The following is a 22,609-nucleotide window of genomic DNA, read 5'->3' as shown; positions in this document are numbered from 1 at the left end:
CCTGAGTGTGTTCTGCTCTTTATCAAATGCAGAATCTCAGCACAACTTGGGAGCCAAAAACATAAAAGTTGAATCAAGTTTCAGAGGTTGTGTTTGGCCAGAACATCCTGTCTGAGTCAAAGCAGTGGCCTGTAGCTGACACTCCCAGCCTGGTGAATCACATGACCCAGGCAGCCAGGCCAGAGGCACAGGCATCATTAAGGCTAGGAGATGACAGGCCAGACAGGGACAGACACAGACAGAGACACCTTGTTCTAAATGACAAAACCTGTCTGCCACAGCTGGGGGAGCGTGTGAGAGGCCAGAGCATCACAGGAGTTGTCAAGGTTTGTTAGCAGGAAGTCCTTTGAACTTTTTCATTAATCAGCTTTCTCTCTCTCTCTCTCTCTCTCTCTCTCTCTCTCTCTCTCTCCAAACTTCTCACCTCTGCCTCTGTTCAAAATGCCTTTTCTGGTTTCCTCCTCTCACCAGTCTTTCCTTCACACTCTTCCTTTTCAGTTCTCTCCTCCTCCCACCAGTCTGTCCCTCACACTCTTCCTTTTCTGTTCTCTCCTCCTCCCACCAGTCTGTCCCTCACACTCTTCCTTTTCTGTTCTCTCCTCCTCCCACCAGTCTGTCCCTCACACTCTTCCTTTTCTGTTCTCTCCTCCTCCCACCAGTCTGTCCCTCACACTCTTCCTTTTCTGTTCTCTCCTCCTCCCACCAGTCTGTCCCTCACACTCTTCCTTTTCTGTTCTCTCCTCTTCCCACCAGTCTGTCCCTCACACTCTTCCTTTTCTGTTCTCTCCTCCTCCCACCAGTCTGTCCCTCACACTCTTCCTTTTCTGTTCTCTCCTCCTCCCACCAGTCTGTCCCTCGCACTCTTCTTTTCTTCCCCTAAACACATTCCTCTCTTTGCTCCCCATCACCTCCACACTCTCCCAGACCCCTCCCTCCTTCCTCTCTGTTTCATTGCTGTGATAGCATTATTATTAAAAGGCCACAGAGACATGGACATGTGTGAACTAATTCATCCTATTAATCACTATGAAAAACAAAACATTGCCTGGATCTCCTTCTCCCACTTTTCCAGAGAAGCGGGGCAAAGCATCGGCTTCCGGCATTCATCTATTAAAACCACATTAGACCGTCTCATCACTCCCATCTATACCCCCCCCTGCCCACTCAGCCTTCTCCGAGGTAGGGCAGAGAGCCCTTCTGTGGCGCTGAGCCCACGTTAAGTGGATCTTAATGTTGCCGTTTTGTGCCATTTGTCTAAAACGCAATGCGGTAAAGACCATTTGGATGCCCCTATCAGATTATCGTTATAGTGCCGTTTGTCAGTCAAAGATCAGATGTCAGTCAAAGATAGAGACACGCAAGGGGAGGGGGGTAGAGAAGAGGTAAGGAGAAGGAAACGGAGGACAGGGGATGGAAGGGGAGAGGGGGGGGTAGAGAAGAGGTAAGGAGAAGGAAACGGAGGACAGGGGATGGAAGGGGGGGAGGGGGGTAGAGAAGAGGTAAGGGAGAAGGAAACGGAGGACAGGGGATGGAAGGGGAGAGGGGAGGGGTAGAGAAGAGGTAAGGAGAAGGAAACGGAGGACAGGGGAGAGGGGGAGGGGTAGAGAAGAGGTACGGAGAAGGAAACGGAGGACAGGGGATGGAAGGGGAGAGGGGGGGGTAGAGATGAGGTAAGGAGAAGGAAACGGAGGACAGGTAATGGAAGGGGAGAGGGGGGTAGAGAAGAGGTAAGGAGAAGGAAACGGAGGACAGGGGATGGAAGGGGAGAGGGGGTAGAGAAGAGGTAAGGAAACGGAGGACAGGGGATGGAAGGGGAGAGGGGGGGGTAGAGAAGAGGTAAGGAGAAGGAAACGGAGGACAGGGGATGGAAGGGGAGAGGGGGGGTAGAGAAGAGGTAAGGAGAAGGAAACGGAGGACAGGGGATGGAAGGGGAGAGGGGGTAGAGAAGAGGTACGGAGAAGGAAACGGAGGACAGGGGATGGAAGGGGAGAGGGGGAGGGGTAGAGAAGAGGTAAGGAGAAGGAAACGGAGGACAGTGGATGGAAGGGGAGAGGGGGGGGGTAGAGAAGAGGTAAGGAGAAGGAAACGGAGGACAGGGGATGGAAGGGGAGAGGGGGGGGGTAGAGAAGAGGTAAGGAGAAGGAAACGGAGGACAGGGGATGGAAGGGGAGAGGGGGGGTAGAGAAGAGGTAAGGAGAAGGAAACGGAGGACAGGGGATGGAAGGGGAGAGGGGGGTAGAGAAGAGGTAAGGAGAAGGAAACGGAGGACAGGGGATGGAAGGGGAGAGGATAAGAGAGAAGAATAGAGCTGAAGTGCGTAACTGATTGTGATCTTCAGTAAGCGAGTTACATTTCCTCCCTTACTCAGAGAGCGTTCATGTGTAGCTGTCTATCTGTACAGGAGCACCAGACATAAAGCAGGACCAATATTGCATCTGTCTTTGCACTTCCTCCACACTCAGCCCTGTTTTCCCCTCAATTGAGCCCAGCCTTCAACAAGACTGACAGACCTTGTTCAGTAGTCTATTTGTTGTAAATGCAGACCTTTTTATCCGACACTAAGTGTCCAGAATCCTCTGAGACCTGACCTCAGATCAGAAAATCAGACTGCTATCCCTGTCTTAAATGTCTTAAATGTCCACATTTTTCATCGGGCAAATCTAACTGGCAATCCCCTGGAACTGGGGAGTTCAAGGGAAGTGAATTGGAAGGCTGGACCCAAAACATTGAGTGAAGAGAAACAGTTCAGATAACCTGACAGAATATTTAAACTGTCTACTGAAATGGGCTAGTTACATGATGAGGATGAACACAACCCTCGCCAGGTCTACTCTCTCTCTTTCTGCCTGCCCCGTGAGTAGTGAGACATTGAGCTGTTAGATTTGCATCAATTCGAATCTGGTATCAGGATAAATATGATAATGAGTCACCGATTGTATACTATGTATTTTCTATTAGCTAAGCAATAAGTGGTAAATGCAATTTTCGTATATACGGGTTCTCTGTCCCACCTCGCAGGGCAAACAGAGAACTGACTTGTTCTTGACAAAGATATTATAAATATACCCTGACAGAAATAGTTCCTGCTTTGGAGCCGGCCTGTCAGAGTAGAGACTGGGCGTGGTTTAAACTCAACCAGCCTATCGTTGATGATAATTCAATCACATATATGGTAACGGGCTATAGTGCATAACACAGAAACCTCATAGAGCTGAAAGGAAAGTGAGCCTGAGCAACCCACTGTCAGCCTCAAAACATCATCCTGTGACATTTTTGCAAAAAGAGAAGACTCACAACATATGAGGCTAATGTCAATACATTGCAGTCAATGGGGAGAGATAGTGATAAAGATGCAAATGTTAAATTGGTGGAAGACTTAGACAGACAGATGTCTCTCTCTCTCTCTCTGTCTCTTTCTCTCTATCTCTAATCTCTTATCCTCTCTCCCTCCCCCTTCTCTCTCCATCTCCTTGCCTCCCTCTGTCTGTCGCTCTACCTCCTCTTTATACCAGTGGAGGCTTCAGAGCTGAGGACGGCTCATAATAATGGTTGTAATGGAGCGAATGGAATGGCAAAAAAACACATGGAAACCAAGTGTTTGATGTACTGTATTTGATACCATTCCACTAATTCCACTCCAGCCATTCTCACAAGCCTGTTCTCCCCAATTCAGGTGACACCAACCTCCTGTGCTTTATACCCCCTCCTTTTCTCTCTTCCTCCCCCTTTTTTCACCACCTCCACTCTCTCCCCCTCTCTCTCCTTCCTTTCTCCCTCCCTCTCTCATTCCTTTCTCCCTCCCTCTCTCCTTCCTTTCTCCATCCCTCCCTCCTTCTGTCTCCCTCTCTTTGCCTCCCTCTGTTTCTCTCACAACCTGCTCTTTATCCCTCCTCCTTTTCTATCTCCCTCCCCCTTCACCACCTCCACTCTCTCCCAACCTTTTCTTTTGCTCTCTCTCTCTCTCTCTCTCTCTCTCTCTCTCTCTCTCTCTCTCTCTCTCTCTCTCTCTCTCTCTCTTCTATATCTCTCTTATTCACTCATATCTCCCTCTCTCTCTCTCTCTCTCTCTCTCTCTTCTATATCTCTCTTATTCACTCATATCTCCCTCCCTCCTCTCTCTCCCCCTCACTCTCTGTCCTCCTTCTCTCTCTTCTATATCTCTCTTATTCACTCATATCTCCCTCCTCTCCCTCTCTATCTCCCTCTCCCTCCCTCACTCTCTCCCTATCTCCTCCCCCTCCATTCCCTCTCGCTCCTTCTTCCATCCCTCCCCCTCATCTCATCTCTCTCTCTCCTTCCTTTCTCTTCCTCCTCTCTCCCATCTTCACAGACAGGGCATTGACGCATAAGTCAATACATTGCTTCCAAGGCGAAAAGGTTGGTGATACAGCTGCAATGGGTAAATTGGTGAAAGACTCAGACAGTCTGACAGAACGACAGACAAACAGACACTCAAAGAAAGACATTCCGAGAAACAAACAAACACAGACAGACAGACAGACAGACAGACAGACAGACAGACAGACAGACAGACAGACAGATAGACATGCAAAGGCAGACAGTTTCAAATAAATAAATAAAAATGTGACCAACATGCTCTTCAGAATTCATTCTAACAAGTTTTAAGCCTAACGACTCACACTGATTCTGCTGCTCTGTCGTTTGCTACATTCGTTAGTCTGAGACTGCCTCCCGACGGAGGTACTCAGATCCAGACTCATTGCGGAGAAGAAACTAACGTTCGTGGGCGTTTGGCCGGATTGAGGAGTCTGGGTAGCCAGGTAATTTTAATTTCTTGAACTGCAAGACCATTATATCCAATAGAGGTCAAAAATGCTTTTGGGTCGATTTACGTATAAGATTTAACTTTTATAATCCTTCGAAACCGCCCCTATGACCCCCAATTAAGACACTTCCTGTAATCGCAGGAAGCTGAAAGTCAATGTACGGCCTCCTGGGGACACTAACAATTCAGATGATGGAAATCTGTTTTCGCAGGGAGAGAATGAAGCACCATGTGGAGGATGAATTAAGTCACTCCTACTAAATTAAGCTGAACCTCGACACAGGGCTTTCTTAAAAGGTCACCAGTGAGGTAGTGGTTAAAAAAAAAGGTTGTTAAACTATAAACTCCACTGGACGATCGAGATAAGACGAACAAACACCAATCATGCATGTCTATAGGGAAGGCCTAATGTCATTTTCTGTGGTTACAAATTACACAAAATGCACATCAGGTTGCCCTCCCAAAATAGTTCATTGGGACTGAACACTAGAAAAGTTCAGAGAAATAGCATGTGGAGATGTTTGTATTGAAATTAGTTATCTTTTTAAAATTCCGTTCATGTTCTTAGCATCTCACTTGAGCTGCAATGCAATTCAGTTGTCTGTATTGTAAACTGCCGAAGTGCACCCTTAGCTGACTAGAACGTTGTATTTTATACCCATTCGAAAATAAACAAGTTATTCATGTGTTTGATTAGATTACAGATTCTCTAAGGGGATCATATTTCAGGGACAGCTGTACTACTAACCTTTCTCTCTCTGTGTCTCCTCCACCTCCTCCTGAATTGCAGCCTGCCTCCACCTCATCACTGTCTGTCTCCTCCACCTCCTCCTGAATTGCAGCCTGCCTCCGCCTCATCACTGTCTGTCTCCTCCACCTCCTCCTGAATTGCAGCCTGCCTCCGCCTCATCACTGTCTGTCTCCTCCACCTCCTCCTGAATTGCAGCCTGCCTCCGCCTCATCACTGTCTGTCTCCTCCACCTCCTCCTGAATTGTAGCCTGCCTCCGCCTCATCACTGTCTGTCTCCTCCACCTCCTCCTGAATTGCAGCCTGCCTCCGCCTCATCACTGTCTGTCTCCTCCACCTCCTCCTGAATTGCAGCCTGCCTCAGCCTCATCACTGTCTGTCTCCTCCACCTCCTCCTGAATTGCAGCCTGCCTCAGCCTCATCACTGTCTGTCTGTCTCCTCCACCTCCTCCTGAATTACAGCCTGTCTCCGCCTCATCACTGTCTGTCTCCTCCACCTCCTCCTGAATTGCAGCCTGCCTCCGCCTCATCACTGTCGGTCTCCTCCACCTCCTCCTGAATTGCAGCCTGCCTCCGCCTCATCACTGTCTGTCTCCTCCACCTCCTCCTGAATTGCAGCCTGCCTCCGCCTCATCACTGTCTGTCTAACTACTCTCTGCAAAGCAGTTTTAACAATAGATTTTCAAATACATGAGAATAATATTACATTGTCTTTTTCATTTATTACATTTTAGGTCCCACGGGCTGTCCCAACACATAATGACAAGTAAGTGCATTCTAGCATTGTAAAAGGACCGTAGTTGACTCAAAAAATGTTGTATGTGGCTCCTGAGTGGTGCAGCGGTCTAAGGCACTGCATCTCAGTGCTAGAGGTGTCACTGCAGACACCCTAGTTCAAATCCAGGCTGTATCACAACCGGCTGTGATAGGGAGTCCCATAGAGCGGAGCACAATTGGCCCAGTGTTGTCAGGTTTGGCTGGTGTAGGCCGTCATTGTAAATAAAAATGTGTACTTAACTGACTTGCCTTGTTGAATAAAAAAAGATATGTATTCTAAACCCATTTGATGATAAACAATGTGTTTGATAAGATTAAACATTCTCAATTTCAGGGGACCCCAACCTCTCTGCTGTCTCTGTCTGTGTGTCTGCGTTGCGGTCGGCCTCACCACTGTCTGCCTCACTGCTCTCTGTAAAGCAAAGTTATTTTGTTATGAGAACTTCTAATAGCATATCTTTAGTTAAGATTATAGCTAGTTTAATTTCAGTTGACTCCTCCTGCTGAGGTCAGGCTCTGTTAAACATTAGCTTCTGACTTCATCCTTCTAGCCAGCTAGTTATAGCTAGCTATCTGGCTAACAGTAGCCAGAGCCCTTGAGCAAGAGGTCTGCACAGGACTGATTTCTTCATCCCGCTCCCACCCAACCACACAAGCAGCTTTTAATACCGTACCAGCTCACCCCCACTGGCTTTTTGTCAGACTCCCATCTGCTCCTGCAAGAACTGGTCCCGAACACAACCGCAGTCCTGCAAGAAATGGTCCCGGACCTAACCGCAGTCCTGCAAGAAATGTTCCCGAACCCACCCGCAGTCCTGCAAGAAATGGTCCCGAACCCAACCGCAGTCCTGCAAGAAATGGTCCCGAACCCACCCGCAGTCCTGCAAGAAATGGTCCCGAACCCAACCGCAGTCCTGCAAGAAATGGTCCCGAACCCACCCGCAGTCCTGCAAGAAATGGTCCCGAACCCACCCGCAGTCCTGCAAGAAGTGGTCCCGAACCTAACCGCAGTTCCGCAAGAACTGGTCCCGAACCCAACCCAAATGTTATTTTAAGTGTAAGTGAGAGTGGGGTAAGTTGAGCACATTTTTTACATTCAGCATTTCTCCATCAAGGGAAATATAGTATTATAGTATACAAAGATATTTACATATTTTTCAGGATGTTGTGTATCCCTGGAAATAATCTGAAAACATTACGGTTTTCAAAACATATCTTGTCCAAATAAAGTGGTCTCTCGGCACAACTTACCCCAGGTATGTGGACATGAGGTTGGGTTAGGTTTAGGGTTAGGTTTAGGGTTAGGTTTAGGGTTTGTCTGTCTGCCTGGCTGGCTGTCTGTCTCTCTGTGTCTGTATGTCTGTCTGTCTGTCTGTCTTTCACCAATTTACCCATTGCAGCTTTATCACCAACTGTTTTGCTTTGAATGCTATTCTTACTGTATGAGTCAATACCCTTGATGTACTGTATATCTATGCGTCAATATCCTGTCTGTGGAGGTGAGAGAAGAGAGAGAGGTGAAGTTGGGAGATGAGAAGAGAGGAGAGAAGGGGGAGAGGGGAAATAAGTAATAGAGGGGGGAGAGAGAAGTGGGAGCGTGAGGGAGAGTAAGAGAGGGTAGAGAGAAGGAGGGTGAAAGAGAGGAGGGAGGAGAAGAGAAAAAGCGAGTGATAGATGAGAGAGGGAGAGAGTGTATTGTACTTAGGATGGACTCAAATGGGAAAAATAGACACCAGTGTGTCTAAACTCTGGTGTCCAAACATCCAGGGTGCCCAAACATCAAGGGTGCCCTAGACCTTCTGTCTGAGGACCAACTAGGTTCACCTAGCCACACAATAATACACACAGGCACAAACAACCTGAGAACATAGCAGGAAAGGGTTGCCACAGCACTGAAGGGAGTGATTGAAAAAGCTTCTTCTACTTTCTCCAATGCTACCATGAAAAGACTTCCACCCTGCTACCATACAGCGGGGAGACGCAAGTATTTCCCGTGACTGTGCCTCAAAACCAAATGTTTTCCTGGCCCACCACTCTACCCTGAACAGCCTCTATGACCAGGTCCACCTATACAAGGCAGCAGTGCTCACCTTCGCCCGGACTCTAAAGGACATCGCCCCCCTCCGGACCTACACATAGAGGACCTACAGTACATCCAGACCACAACACCACCAGCCACATGCACACCCCCACCCCAACCAATCAACACCCCTCCAAGTCAACCATGCCCACACCCCATTTACGCCCCCTCAGATCAGACCTATGCCCCTCCTGCCCACCCCATGCCCCCCACCCCCGCAAAGAGGGTCTCAACATGGAAGTAACACATATGCCCAGGCTGTGAGCGGGCAAACAAGCCCAACCCCCACTCTTACACTAGCCCAAGCCAATGGCATGTACCAGATGCTCAGCAGGCTCTGCTCACACTTACTGGCCTGAGGCCAAACAAACAACCTACAACATTGGATACTTTACGGAACAGAAAGCATTCAGTATCTCATCCTGGAATATCCAAGGCCTGAGGTCATCTACCTTTGACCTAAAGAGCAGGAACCTGGACTTCATCACAGAAATCGGAAGTACAGACATTGTCATCCTACAAGAAACCTGGTATAGCGGAGACGGACCCACTGGTTGCCCTCTAGGTTACAGAGAGCTGGTAGTCCCATCCACCAAACTACCAGATGTGAAACAGGGAAGGGACCCAGGGGGTATGCTAATTTGGTATAGAGCAGACCTGACTCACTCCATTAAATTAATCAAAACAGGAGCATTTTACATTTGACTAGAAATTCAAAAGGAAATGATCTTAACAGGGAAAAATGTCCTCCTGTGTGCTACCTATATCCCCTCACTAGAATCCCCATACTTTAATTAAGACAGCTTCTCCAGCCTGGAGGGGGAAATCAATCATTTCCAGGCCCAGGGACATGTACTAGTCTGTGCGACATAGTGAATAGTGAAGGTGTAAACTTGGCAGTAGAAAATCTTAACAGTATATTTGACCTCTCAGCTTCCCTATCAAATCTAAAAGCAGCAATATTTGTGACCTGTTGCCACAAGAAAAGGTCAACCAGTGAAGAACAAACACCATTGTAAATACAACCTATATTTATGCTTATTTATTTTCCCTTTTGTACTTTAAGCATTTACACATCGTTACAACACTGTATACAGTGCCTTGCGAAAGTATTCGGCCCCCTTGAACATTGCGACCTTTTGCCACATTTCAGGCTTCAAACATAAAGATATAAAACTGTATTTTTTGTGAAGAATCAACACCAAGTGGGACACAATCATGAAGTGGAACGACATTTATTGGATATTTCAAACATTTTTAACAAATCAAAAACTGAAAAATTGGGTGTGCAAAATTATTCAGCCCCCTTAAGTTAATACTTTGTAGCGCCACCTTTTGCTGTGATTACAGCTGTAAGTCGCTTGGGGTATGTCTCTATCAGTTTTGCACATCAAGAGACTGAAATTTTTCCCCATTCCTCCTTGCAAAACAGCTCGAGCTCAGTGAGGTTGGATGGAGAACATTTGTGAACAGCAGTTTTCAGTTCTTTCCACAGATTCTCGATTCGATTCAGGTCTGGACTTTGACTTGGCCATTCTAACACCTGGATATGTTTATTTTTTAACCATTCCATTGTAGATTTTGCTTTATGTTTTGGATCATTGTCTTGTTGGCAGACTCCATCAGGTTTTCTTCCAGAATGGTCCTGTATTTGGCTCCATCCATCTTCCCATCAATTTTAACCATCTTCCCTGTCCCTGCTGAAGAAAAGCAGGCCCAAATCATGATGCTGCCACCACCATGTTTGACAGTGGGGATAGTGTGTTCAGGGTGATGAGCTGTGTTGCTTTTACGCCAAACATAACGTTCTGCATTGTTGCCAAAAAGTTCAATTTTGGTTTCATCTGACCAGAGCACCTTCTTCCACATGTTTAGTGTGTCTCCCAGGTGGCTTGTGGCAAACTTTAAACGACACTTTTTATGGATATCTTTAAGAAATTGCTTTCTTCTTGACACTCTTCCATAAAGGCCAGATTTGTGCAATATACGACTGATTGTTGTCCTATGGACAGAGTCTCCCACCTCAGCTGTAGATCTCTGCAGTTCATCCAGAGTGATCATGGGCCTCTTGGCTGCATCTCTGATCAGTCTTGTCCTTGTATGAGCTGAAAGTTTAGAGGGACGGCCAGGTCTTGGTAGATTTGCAGTGGTCTGATACTCCTTCCATTTCAATATTATCGCTTGCACAGTGCTCCTTGGGATGTTTAAAGCTTGGGAAATATTTTTGTCTCCAAATGCGGCTTTAAACTTCTTCACAACAGTATCTCGGACCTGCCTGGTGTGTTCCTTGTTCTTCATGATGCTCTTTGCGCTTTTAACGGACCTCTGAGACTATCACAGTGCAGGTGCATTTATACGGAGACTTGATTACACACAGGTGGATTGTATTTATCATCATTAGTCATTTAGGTCAACATTGGATCATTCAGAGATCCTCACTGAACTTCTGGAGAGAGTTTTCTGCACTGAAAGTAAAGGGGCTGAATAATTTTGCACGCCCAATTTTTCAGTATTTGATTTGTTAAAAAAGTTTGAAATATCCAATAAATGTCGTTCCACTTCATGATTGTGTCCCACTTGTTGTTGATTCACAAAAAAATACAGTTTTATATATTTATGTTTGAAGCCTGAAATGTGGCAAAAGGTCGCAAAGTTCAAGGGGGCCGAATACTTTCGCAAGGCACTGTATATACATAATATGACATTTGTAATGTCTTCATTCTTTTGGAACTTCTGTGAGTGTAATGTTTACTGTTCATTTTTATTGTTTATTTCACTTTTGTATAGTATCTACTTCACTTGCTTTGGCAATGTTAACATATGTTTCCCATGCCAATAAAGCCAATTGAATTGAATTGAGAGAGAACGAGGGTGTCATGTCCAAAGGCGTCCACATTGTGTCAATAATCTTCCCCTATTAAATGCACTGTATTCACTTAGGCATCAACCCTGTGACGCTCATCTTTTCCCATTGACTGCAATGTATTGACATAAGCATCATACATTTTGATGCTTATCGTTTTGTAAAAACGTCACAAGATGCCGTTTTCCTATGATATCTTGTTGCAGCGAGCAGCAGCGTCAGAGTCATAGAACACAATAGGATACTCACTCACAATTTCAGACTACTTTGAGATTACTTGGATCTTCAAAAGGGAATGTGGTCGGGGATTGGTTTCCCATGCTATTCAAACTATGGCACATACAGTACAATTTTATTGACACAAAGCTTTACATAGAATCGATATATGATTTTTCTGTAATTTCACAGAGGGAATCAGCCTATTATTCTGGACTTGCCAGGGGAAAAACACCTCAGGCAAAGGACTTCTGGCGTCTTCACCTCCTAATGTCCTCGTCCGTGTTCTTCCCACTCTCATCTGCTTTTGTGCTTCTTGAACAGGGCATATAGGACCTTCAAGGTAGCTGTCACATCCTGAGAGACTATATCTAGGAGAGATGCAGTCAGAGACACATTAAGTGATCAGAGTCATCTATTTGTGCATCATCACCCCTCACCATCACTGGAGCTTTGATAATGGAGGTCAATAGTGTGCATTTACTGATGCTGCCACAAAACTGAACCAAAAACAACCTTAGATACAATCTAATCAATATCTAAACGGTAAGATTAGATCCAACAATATCAATCTTCCCTGTATGATGCATAATTAAAGGGATACTTCCTGATTTTGGCAATGAGGACCTTTATCTACCTCCCTGCCAACACAGCAGCTACTCTTCCTGGGGTCTGGCAAAATGAAGGCAGTTTATACAATTCTGACCATTATACAGTTCTGACCATGACAGTTTACAATCTAGGGTTACTCCAAGCAGTTTATTATTCTCAACTTGCTCAATTTCCACATTATTTATTAAAATATTTAGTTGAGGCTTGGGGTTTAGTGAGTGTTTTGTTCCAAATACAATGCTTTTAGTTTTAGAAATATTTAGGGCTAAATTATTCCTTGCCACCCACTCTAAACTAACTTTGTTGAGTGTTGCAGTCATTTCAGTCACTGTAGTAGCTGATGTGTATAGTGTTGAGTCATCCGCATACATAGACACAATGGCTTTACTCAAAATCAGTTGCATGTCAAGTAAAATGTTAGTAAAAATTGAAAAAAGCAAGAGGCCTAAACAGCTACCCTGGGGAATTCCTGATTCTAACTGGATTATATTTGAGAGGCTTCCATTAAATAACACCTTCTGTATTCTGTTAGACAAGTAACTCTTTATCCACATTATACCAGGAGGTGTAAAGCCGTAGCATATACGTTTTTCCAGCAGCAGACTATGATCGAAAATGACAAAAGCTGCACTGAAGTATAACAAGACAGCCCCCCAAAAATTGTGGGTACTATTTGTATGTCATTGTGTCCAGTATGAAAGAAGTTAGAGGTAGTTTTGCGAGCCCATGCTAACTAGCGTTAGCGCAATAACTGGAAGTCTATGGGTACATGCTAGCATGTTAGTAGATACCCATAGACTTCTAGTCATTGTGCTGACGCTACTTAGCATTGACTCACAAAACTACCTCTAACTTCCCTTTTACTGGACACAGACATACAAATTGTATCCACAAGTTCATCCGACTCTGGGAGGTAGATAAAATAATTCACTGCCAAAATCCCTAAGTATCCCTTTAAATGAACTATTTAGATCGGCTAGAGCTCCTGCTAGCCTAATTAATGCACACAGCGGTGTGTGCTGTAGACCTGGAGCAGTGGGATTCCTTATTCCATCACAGAAATGTGCCGTAATTAAAAGTATGCAAAAAAAATAATTAAATCTGTCTCTTGCTTCTGGGTTAAATGAGTTGTACCGGCCCAAACATTCACATTTATCAACTCAAAGCTTTACTTTTAAATTACAGGTTATGCTGCCAGGCAATTAACCAGCTTCTTTTATAATAATTTACTAAATTAAATGCTCAGCGCTTCTTTATTAACAGTTAATTCAGACACAAAATCAAGAAAACATACATGCACATACACAGTATGTACACACACACACACACACACACACACACACACACACACACACACACACACACACACACACACACACACACACACACACACACACACACACACACACACACACACACACACACACACACACACACACACACACGTCTAGCCTCTTGTCAGTTTGGCATTGCATGATAGAAATAAGTGTTTTCTGTGTGTCTATCAACAACTAACAAATAGAGGTTTCCTCCCTGAGAGAGCCTCTAAATAAATTATTATGACCTCAGAGTGGGCCTGAGTCCCAATAGAACTCAAAACTAGTGCTCTACAGATGTAGGATCTTAATTTGAGCCAGTTTTCTACAGCAGGAAAATAATCCTACAGCAACCAGAAATGTGAATTATTATGTGGATTTTAATCTATGGACATTTGTGTAGCGGTTGGTGCACTTTCCGTAAGGGAAAATCAAGTCTGAAAATTTGTGGAAATTATAAACTTCAGAAGCCTTATTAAACCGCAAATACACTTAAAGTTTTACATTTCCTGCAACAGGGAGATCAAGATCCTACATCTGTATATAGGGAATAGGTTGCCATTTGGGACAAACCCCTCGGCCAATCATCCAGGGCGATAATCATCATATTCATCATATTCATGAATATTCCAACGGAATCCCAGCTATCCCTTTATATCCCCATGCGTAGTGATGCGGCTTAACTCAAACTATCAACACAAATCCTGGCTTCCACTCGACATATGAACAGTGGCATACTGCTATTGCCCAGATAAATAAATGGCTATAATACAGGAAATCTTCTGAATTAGTTGAACAATTCTGTCTCACAGCTCCATTACTGTGATGTGAAAATTACAGCCCAGAGCAATTTTGGTCAAACTTCCTATTACAAAGATATATTCACTTACAGTAGGATACGTGTGGATGTGATATTTTTAGATAGTCTCCTCAATCTCCTACACTAAGTGCACTATTACAAGACCCATTTGGCTCCAAGTTGGTGAGACAATATATGTAGGTCAACTATGGGTGCCACAGAAAATGAACACACTTACCTTGGGGCTCAATGTTGGTCGTGGGTAGCCCTATGTCATTCAGGAGGTCCAGGGCCACGGTCACATTCTGCAGCTAGACCAGAGAGAGTGAGGTGAGAGACACAGCAGGCCATGACACATGCAGATGGCTGACCCACCGGAGCAACGTTATCTCAATCTCATACAGGAGTACAGTGAATAACGTAATACACTAGTCACTTTAAACAATGCCACTTCATATAATGTTTACATACCCTACATTACTCATCTTATACAGTGGGGAGAACAAGTATTTGATACACTGCCGATTTTGCAGGTTTTCCGACTTACAAAGCATGTAGAGGTCTGTAATTTTTATCATAGGTACACTTCAACTGTGAGAGACTTATGTCATGCAATATAATGGAAATGAATTACTTAAAAATCATACAATGTGATTTTCTGGATTTTTGTTTTAGATTCCATCTCTCACTGTTGAAGTGTACCTATGATAAAAAATTATAGACCTCTACATGCTTTGTAAGTAGGAAAACCTGCAAAATTGGCAGTGTATCAAATACTTGTTCTCCCCACTGTATGTATATACTGTACCCTATACCATCTACTGCATCTTGCCTATGCCGTTCGAACATCGCTCATCCATGCATTTATATGTACATATTCTTATTCATTCCTTTACACTTGTGTGTATGAGGTAGTTGTGTTGTGGTATTGTTAGATTACTTGTTTGATATTACTGGAACTAGAAACACAAGCATTTCGCTACACTCGCATTAACATCTGCTAACCATGTGTATGTGACCAATACAATTTGATTTGATAAGATTTGATTATATTATACCCTTATTCTTATGGATTTCAAATTATTAACACATTGGACCTAATTGTTTCGCTGCTGTCAGAATATTATTGTAGGCCAAAATGTGATATTTGTTCCATTCACTGTACCATACGTAAGCTCCGCCCATACCATTGAGCCAAACAATCGCATACATATTTCCTTTGAGGCAGAGCTGCCTCCAGAACATGATTCCTCCCAAAGAAAGAGTCCTGGGACACAGGAGATCCTTACCATCTCAGTAGCGTTGACTGGGGTGATGTTGAAGTCATAGAGTGGAACAAAGAAGCCCTCCAACTGTCCAATCAGCAGAAGGAGAATAACACCATCTGAAAACTACATGGATAAAGAACACCGTCAGTTGGTTCTTACCCAAATGGGTGTGGTGTGATGTAACTGAAAGGAAACAGATCAATCACCTTTCAATTCACAACACTGGTAGTGCTCAATTAATACCCATTCCAAACAGGATGGCCAAACACTTTTCTACAGTAAAACAAACCTGTTTCTCCATGTCTGTCACCTGTAGTCCCAAGGTTGACATCTTCTTGTTGACAAAGTGCATGATGGCCTATAATGGAAAGATATAGGATTACAGACCTATCACTTTAGAAAAGGTGTTGACATTTTAACCTCTGTAGCCATGTCACTTTGAATAAAAGGGTCTGCTAAATGGTATATACAGTGGGTATCATAAGTATTCACCCCACTTGGATTTTTTTCCCATTTTGTTGTGCTACAAAAGTGGGATTGAAAATATAGTCGTTGCATAAGTATTCACCCCCTTTGTTTAGGCAAGCCAAACTTAGTTCAGAAGTAAAATGTGGCTTAATCAATCACATAAAAAGTTGCATGGACTCACTCTGTGTGAAATAACAGGGGTTGACATGATTTATGACTATCCCTTCCTCTATCCCCCATATATACAATATCTGTAAGGTCCCTCAGTCAAGAATTGATTCCATATGTTTATTTCATCATTTTGATGTCTTCACTATTATTCTTCAAGTAAGAAAAAGCAACAACGGCTCAGCCACACAAGCTCACAAAATGGGAACGCCAAGGGCTGAGCGCCTAAAAATCATCTGACCACTTTTTGCAACACTCAGTCCCAACTTCAAACTACCTCTGGAAGCAATGAAGAACTGTTTGTCCGGGGGTTTCCATGGCAGAGCAGCCACACATACGACTAAGATCACCATGCAAAGCATCGCCTGGACTGTTGTAAAGCTCACTGCCATTGGACTCTGGAGCAGTGGAAACGTGTTCTCTGGAGTGATGAATCACGCTTCACCATCTGGCAATCCGAATCTGGGTTTGGTGGATGCCAGGAGAACGCTACCTGCCCGAATGCATAGTGCCAACTGTAAACTTTGGTGGAGGAGGAATAATGTTCTGAGTTGTTTTTCATGGTTCGGGCAAGGCCCTTTAGTTCCCGTGAAGGCAAGTCTTAGCGCTACAGCATAAAATGGCATTCGGACAATTCTGTGCTTCCAACTTTGTGGCAACAGTTTGGGGAAAGCCCTTTCCTGTTTCAGCATAACAATGCCCCCATGCACAAAGTGAGATCCATACAGATATGGTTTGTCGATATCTCACACTAACACTATAGTTGGTTTGTCGATAACGGAACCCTGACCTCAACCCCATTGAACAACTCTGAGATCAATTGGAACGCTGAGCGCGAGCCAGGCTTAATAGCCCAACACCAGTGTCCAACCTCACTAATGCTCTTGTGGCTGTCCCCACAGCAATGTTCCAACATCTAGTGGAAAGCTTTCCCAGACAAGAAGGGTGGAGGCTGTCATAGCAACAAAGTGGGGACCAACTCAATATTAATGCCCATGATTTTGGAATGAGACAAACAGGTGTCCACATACTTTTGTAGTATATACAGCGCATTCAGAAAGTATTCAGACCTCTTCCCTTTTCCCACATTTTGTTACTTTACAGCCTTACTCTAAAATGAATGAAATTGCTTTTTCCCCCTCATCAATCTACACACAATAACCCATAATGACATCACAATACTCTATAATGACATCACCTCATAATGACAAAGTGAAAACAGGTTTTTAGAAAGTTCTGCAGCATTGAAGGTCCCCGAGAACACAGTGGCATTCATCGTTCTTAAATGGAAGAAGTTTGGAATTACCAAGACTCTTCTTAGAGCTGGCCGCCCGGTCAAACTGAGCAAATGGGGGAGAAGGGCCTTGGTCAGGGAGGTGATCAAGAACCTGATGGTCACTCTGACAGAGCTCCAGAGTTCCTCTGTGGAGATGGGAGAACCTTCCAGAAGGACAACTATCTCTGCAGCACTGCACCAATCAGGCCTTTATGGTAGAGTGGCCAGACGGAAGCCACTCCTCAGGAGAAGATACATGAGAAGACGCCCTCTTGGAGTTTGCCAAAGGTCACCTAAGGACTCTCAGACCGTGAGAAACAAGATTCTCTGGTCTGATGAAACCAATATTGAACTCTTTGGCTTGAATGCCAAGGGTCACGTCTGGAGGAAACCTGGCACCATCCCTACGGTGAAGCATGGTGGTGGCAGCATCATGCTGTGGGGAAATGTTTCGGTGGAAGGGACTGTGAGACTAGTCAGGATCGAGGGAAAGATGAATGGAGCAAAGTACAGAGATATTCTTGATGAAAACCGGCTCCAGAGCACCCAGGACCTCAGACTGGTGTGAAGGTTTACCTTTCAACAGGACAACGACCCTAAGCACACAACCAAGACAACGCAGGAGTGGCTTTGGGACAAGTCTCTGACTGTCCTTGAGTGGCCCAGCCAGAGTCCGGACTTGAACCCAATCGAACATCTCTGGAGAGACCTGAAAATAGCTGTGCAGTGATGCTCCCCATCCAACCTGACAGAGGATCTGCAGAGAAGAATGGGAGAAACTCCCCAAATACAGGTGTGCCAAGCTTGTAGTGTCATACCCAAGAAGAATCAAGGCTGTAATCTCTGTCAAAGGGGCTTTAGGGGAGTAAAGGGTCTGAATACTTATATAAATGTGATATTTCAGTTGTTGTTTTTAGTACATTAGCAAACATTTCTAAAAACCTGTTTTTGCTTTGTCATTATAGGGTATTGTGTGCAGATTGATGAAGGGACTTTTTAATAAGGCTGTAACACAATAAAATGTTTAGGGGTCAGAATACTTTCCGAATACACTGCATATATACCGTATAAAACAACAACATTCAATGTCACTGTGTTGGCATATTCTAATGAGACCATATTACAGTTGCATAGGGTCGGTGCGGTGCTCATTCAATCATACACAGTATGAGCAATCAGAGGCATTATTCACACAAATCAGCCTCTATCTGAATCAGGAGCAGTATAGCTAGACAATACATACGCTGGTCCTATAATCAATCCTCTGTCTAATAATGCAATGGTTAAGACTGCAGAACAGGTCAGCAGGGATGGAAGACCCATATTTTTTCTATTACCCGCTTTACTGTGTTGATCTTGTGGGGGTCCAGCTTCAGCAGCTGCTCAATGGGATCCTCGCCTGGACGAAGAGACAGGAAGGAGAGGGTTTATCTCTGCAATGTCCTGGATAAACGGCAGCACAGTACTGCAAAGGTGACCCTGAATATCTTACTCACTGTCTGAGCTGCTCAGGGCGTCGGTAGCTGAATCGCTGTTGAGGTAGACAGCAAATTAAGTGAATATTCGATCTCCTGAAACAGAATCCATTCTCTGAAGAACATGTAACTGTAATCGGACACAACAACATCATCGGAAATAATTTAGCAACCTTTCATCTGTAAGAATCTCTATTTCCTTTTCTGATTTGATTCCACTTCTGTTGACCTGAAGTGAGAGCACAACTTTATTGAACAGGGGAGTCTCTTTTTTTATAGGTTGATTTAGGGTAAAGTACCATTCATTTGACATCAAACTCACCTCCAACAAGACAACTTCCACTCTGACATTTGGGGGAAGCTCCAGATTAGGCTGGAAGCACCTCACCATGGCAACCAGAAGATGGAGTGTGGCCAGCAAGTCTTTGCTGTGGATAACTGACAGAGAAGGAAGGGAATGAAGGGAGAGTCAACCTGCTTGAACACCATACCAAAACTCTATGCAGTCAATCTTGTTGGCAACACAACACAAACTAATCTCCAGGCCCACTGATGATTAACACTGCACCCCGTGGGTCTGCCTTTTCCCCTACAGTAATCCCTCTCAGTAGGTGTCAGCAGACTGGGGTTATACTGTAGCTTCACCATCAAATCCTATTGAAGAGTCCCTTAGCCAGACATGGCTCTGAGGGGAACAGCAGTGTTGTGTAGCTTTCCCAGCCAACAGTGGACGTCCTAAGGACGTGGTTTTGTTTGCGGGGTTGTATTGTGAATGTGACTCACGTTTGACACTCCACCTGCTGAGAGAGCTGTCCTGTAGCCCCAGTTTCTCATTCAGGGCCTCCAGGATGACCTCCAGCTTGCGTGTCTGAGCAGCGCCGGTCACCGCTATCTCCTCCACAGACAGAAGCACTCCAGCTAACCTCCCTGTGAACAGTACAGGTAAAGGCCAAGCACATATGGGGGGAGAGTGTGTGTGTGTGCGTGCATGTCTCACCAAGGAGGTGATGGAGGATTAGGCCATCAAAGATATCCTCTTCCAGACTCTGCACTACGATGTGTTCCTCTTTCAAAGTACTGTTGATCCAGTTAACCAAAACCTGTAAAGACCAAGGTTCATGATAACAGTAAGTTATACTCTGTGATATTAATTGCCTGCTATAGTACTGTATTAGTCTCTTTTGACATAGCTACTGTTACAGAAATGTACCAAATGTACCAACGAAGATATTTGGTTCTGGGTGCAGAGATCAGTAATGTACTATCTACTGCAGTGGAGGCTGTTGAGGGGAGGATGGCTCATAATAATGACTGGAATGGAGTGTAATAGAGTGAATGGAATGGTATCAGACATATGAAAACCATGTTTTTGATACCATATACCACTCCGTTCCAGCCATTATTATGAGCCGTTCTCCCCTCAGCAGCCTCCACTGATCTACTGTGGTAAATCTTTGTATACATGACCTTTACTGGTCTATTCAGAGCAGACTCTGGTGTTATGATATCAAAGGATTCCTATTGCAATTTCCACCTATGTCTCTATTAAATTATTCATGAATAAGAGACTGGTTGGTGTGTTATTGAGGTGTTAAAGAGAGCAGATGTGGGATTACAAGGGCCAGATAGACTCCGTGGTTTTCTCTTTCCAACACTTTTATGCCTACACTGTTGTACGCTCATCTAATTTATGAAGACAATTGTTTCATTTTACTTGAATTTATTCCATAAGCATCTTTTCTATTTCAAATCCTCTCTGAGGGCTTAGGGAGAAGGTGCCCTGGCAACATCTATCTGGGCCTAGCAACGACTCCGTGATCTGTCTACCATCATCTCTAATGAAGATGTACTGGTCGACCCACCTCTCACACAAGAGGGCTTAGTGGTTCAGCATACCCTAATGAATATGCAATCAGAGGCTTTCTTTGTAATGACTTTTATGCCCGTACGACCCTGGGGTAACATGGCCCTAGAGTATAGTAGTATAATGTATCAATGGTGTTATTATGGGCTTTGATGATAGATAACACATTTAGGATAATGTTGTGGCTGGTGTTGGAACATGAATTCTAAAACACAGATCAATCATACCGATTTCAGCTTTTCAAGTTTGGGATCTTTCAAAGATGTCGGCTGAATGATCTTCCTCCTCTCACCTATTTCAATGTGCAAAATGTTCAGTTGAGGCTGCAGCTTGACAACCATTTTGGAAAGAAAATATGAAATCAAACAGTTTGCCTGAGCTTGAGTACAGTTGAATGTAGACTTACCCTGGAAAGATTCAATGTCCTCAGGGTCTTTCCCCTGGTACATATCAGGAAAATCCTCCATATCCCCTATAGGGAGCAAAATATGAACACAGTGCTTCTGGTATCAGTGAAGCCGTGTCAATGATAGTTCAAATTCAATTCATGTAAGGGATCATTTCAAACCTCCGATGTGAAGACTGAAACAGTTCTGGTGTTTGATTTGGTTACTTCCTTCTCAGTGAGTTCACTTCTGCCTAAGCTGAGCCCGCACAAGTGAACAAAGGGACAAATGGATATATACCCCATAACTTCCTGTGAAGTCCCACTACCATGCTGCATGCAATCGTCTCTCTGGATATTTTATTTGGATTCTGGGCCCCAAAACAACACAGAATAGAAACAAGTTCAGAGGAAGGCCTTCTGACAGTAGACTAACCTGACTGGGATGCACTGTGACCAACAATATGTAAAAGTGTCTCCCTGAGACGAGAGTGTAGCTTCACTGTGCCATCTGTGTGTGTAGTTCACTCCTCTCCTAGAGATTCTCTGCTTGAAGTTGACACAAACATTCCCCCGGAGGCACACCAAAAATGTTTTATCCAGTAAACCTTACCTTCAGAGCAGTAGCAGCAAGCAGACTGAATAGGGGAACTCCTGTGTACAGCTTCCTGACTGACGTCAACACTGAATCAATCCAAATAGCCGTGCTACAACGAGAAGTGCACCCAATCTGACAAGCAGTTCTCCAGAAACATGCCACGTGATGACAGCACAAACAAACTTCACCCAATTCAGGACCAATTAAACATTTCTATGAGAAACAAAAAGGACGAATGAAGGAATAAACGGGTATAAAGAAAAATGAGAGGATGCGGAAGGAAATAAGTAAGTAGTGAGCACTTCCTCTTTTGTAACTGTGGTTTTGCTACACACAGTTCAGAGTGCGTTCTGAGGAAAGGTCTTATATATGATGCTTAGTGGTCAAGACGTATAGTTTAGAGCATTAGGATAGAGTGCAAGACCGGTAAAAGTGAGGTCACTTCACCTCATAGAAGTGAAAGCGTTCTCTTAGCAAACACACAGGAGGCCCAAACGAACAGGACAGCTCTACTGTATGGCTCACTGACAACCCTATCACACATTCCCTTTGGAAGCTCTATCAGTTGGTTGTTGTCTGTCCTCCAGCACTCCACAATCATCGGCAGAGAGAGAGACAGAGACAACACACTGCATGTGCTCCGTCTCCACGTCAGAGGAGCAGAGAAAAACACAGACGCCATCACCTAGAGAGGAAAGGGAGATTTAGGAAAGGGGAGGTCGCCATGGTAACCAAGGAAATAGACAAGAAAATAAAGACAGGGTCCTAAAATAACCCCATAATTCCTTTGCTAAACCGAACCCAGAGGGCTTGTGATGCGGAGTTCTAATCTACAGCCCACTTCTGACTCACTTTGAAGGCAAACTAAGAAAGCTAACGTTCATGTATAAAGTGTATAATTACAGCAGCA

General features: G+C 44.4%; 1 protein-coding gene and 1 long non-coding RNA gene across 4 annotated transcripts; both read right to left on the bottom strand.

Moving 5' to 3' along the window:
• Positions 1-4,188: 4,188 nt before the first annotated feature.
• On the bottom strand, positions 4,189-8,426 carry LOC127908211 (uncharacterized). Of its 2 annotated transcripts, none has more exons than XR_008066359.1 (3): positions 5,820-8,426; positions 5,612-5,767; positions 4,189-5,559 (listed from the first exon to the last, which is right to left on the bottom strand). It is a non-coding gene; the product is annotated as an uncharacterized LOC127908211 (long non-coding RNA). The 2 variants fall into 2 exon arrangements; XR_008066358.1 differs by having other exon boundaries at positions 5,612-5,979; positions 6,032-8,426.
• A 992-nt stretch (positions 8,427-9,418) lies between these two features.
• On the bottom strand, positions 9,419-22,493 carry parvg (parvin, gamma). 2 transcript variants are annotated; one of them, XM_035790788.2, is made up of 13 exons: positions 21,715-22,493; positions 21,123-21,188; positions 20,944-21,008; positions 19,850-19,952; positions 19,636-19,779; positions 19,175-19,290; positions 19,026-19,081; positions 18,874-18,908; positions 18,715-18,776; positions 15,755-15,823; positions 15,487-15,588; positions 14,436-14,508; positions 9,419-11,841 (listed from the first exon to the last, which is right to left on the bottom strand). In XM_035790788.2, exons 2-13 carry the CDS (start codon positions 21,181-21,183, stop codon positions 11,768-11,770), a joined length of 960 nt encoding a protein of 319 aa, XP_035646681.1. In that variant the 5' UTR covers positions 21,184-21,188; positions 21,715-22,493; the 3' UTR covers positions 9,419-11,767. The 2 variants fall into 2 exon arrangements, with proteins under 2 accessions (XP_035646681.1, XP_035646682.1); XM_035790789.2 differs by lacking the exon at positions 21,715-22,493 and adding an exon at positions 21,538-21,708.
• Positions 22,494-22,609: the final 116 nt, after the last annotated feature.

This window comes from Oncorhynchus keta, chromosome 17, assembly GCF_023373465.1.
Source record: "Oncorhynchus keta strain PuntledgeMale-10-30-2019 chromosome 17, Oket_V2, whole genome shotgun sequence".
In the NCBI taxonomy this organism is placed as follows: Eukaryota; Metazoa; Chordata; class Actinopteri; order Salmoniformes; family Salmonidae; genus Oncorhynchus; species Oncorhynchus keta.
The sequence above is the reverse complement of the archived record's forward strand: the minus strand, read 5'-3'. Positions and strand labels throughout refer to the sequence as shown.

What these genes read in the sequence shown, in the direction of transcription:
- parvg (XM_035790788.2), bottom strand. Translation starts at nt 21,183, where the DNA reads ATGGAGGATTTTCCTGATATGTACCAGGGGAAAGACCCTGAGGACATT. An exon ending in AATCCTCCATCACCTCCTTG is followed by an intron (nt 19,780 to 19,849) that starts GTGAGACATGCA and finishes TACTGTTCACAG; the next exon opens with GGAGGTTAGCTGGAGTGCTT. An exon ending in CAGTCAACGCTACTGAGATG is followed by an intron (nt 14,509 to 15,486) that starts GTAAGGATCTCC and finishes TCTCTGGTCTAG; the next exon opens with CTGCAGAATGTGACCGTGGC.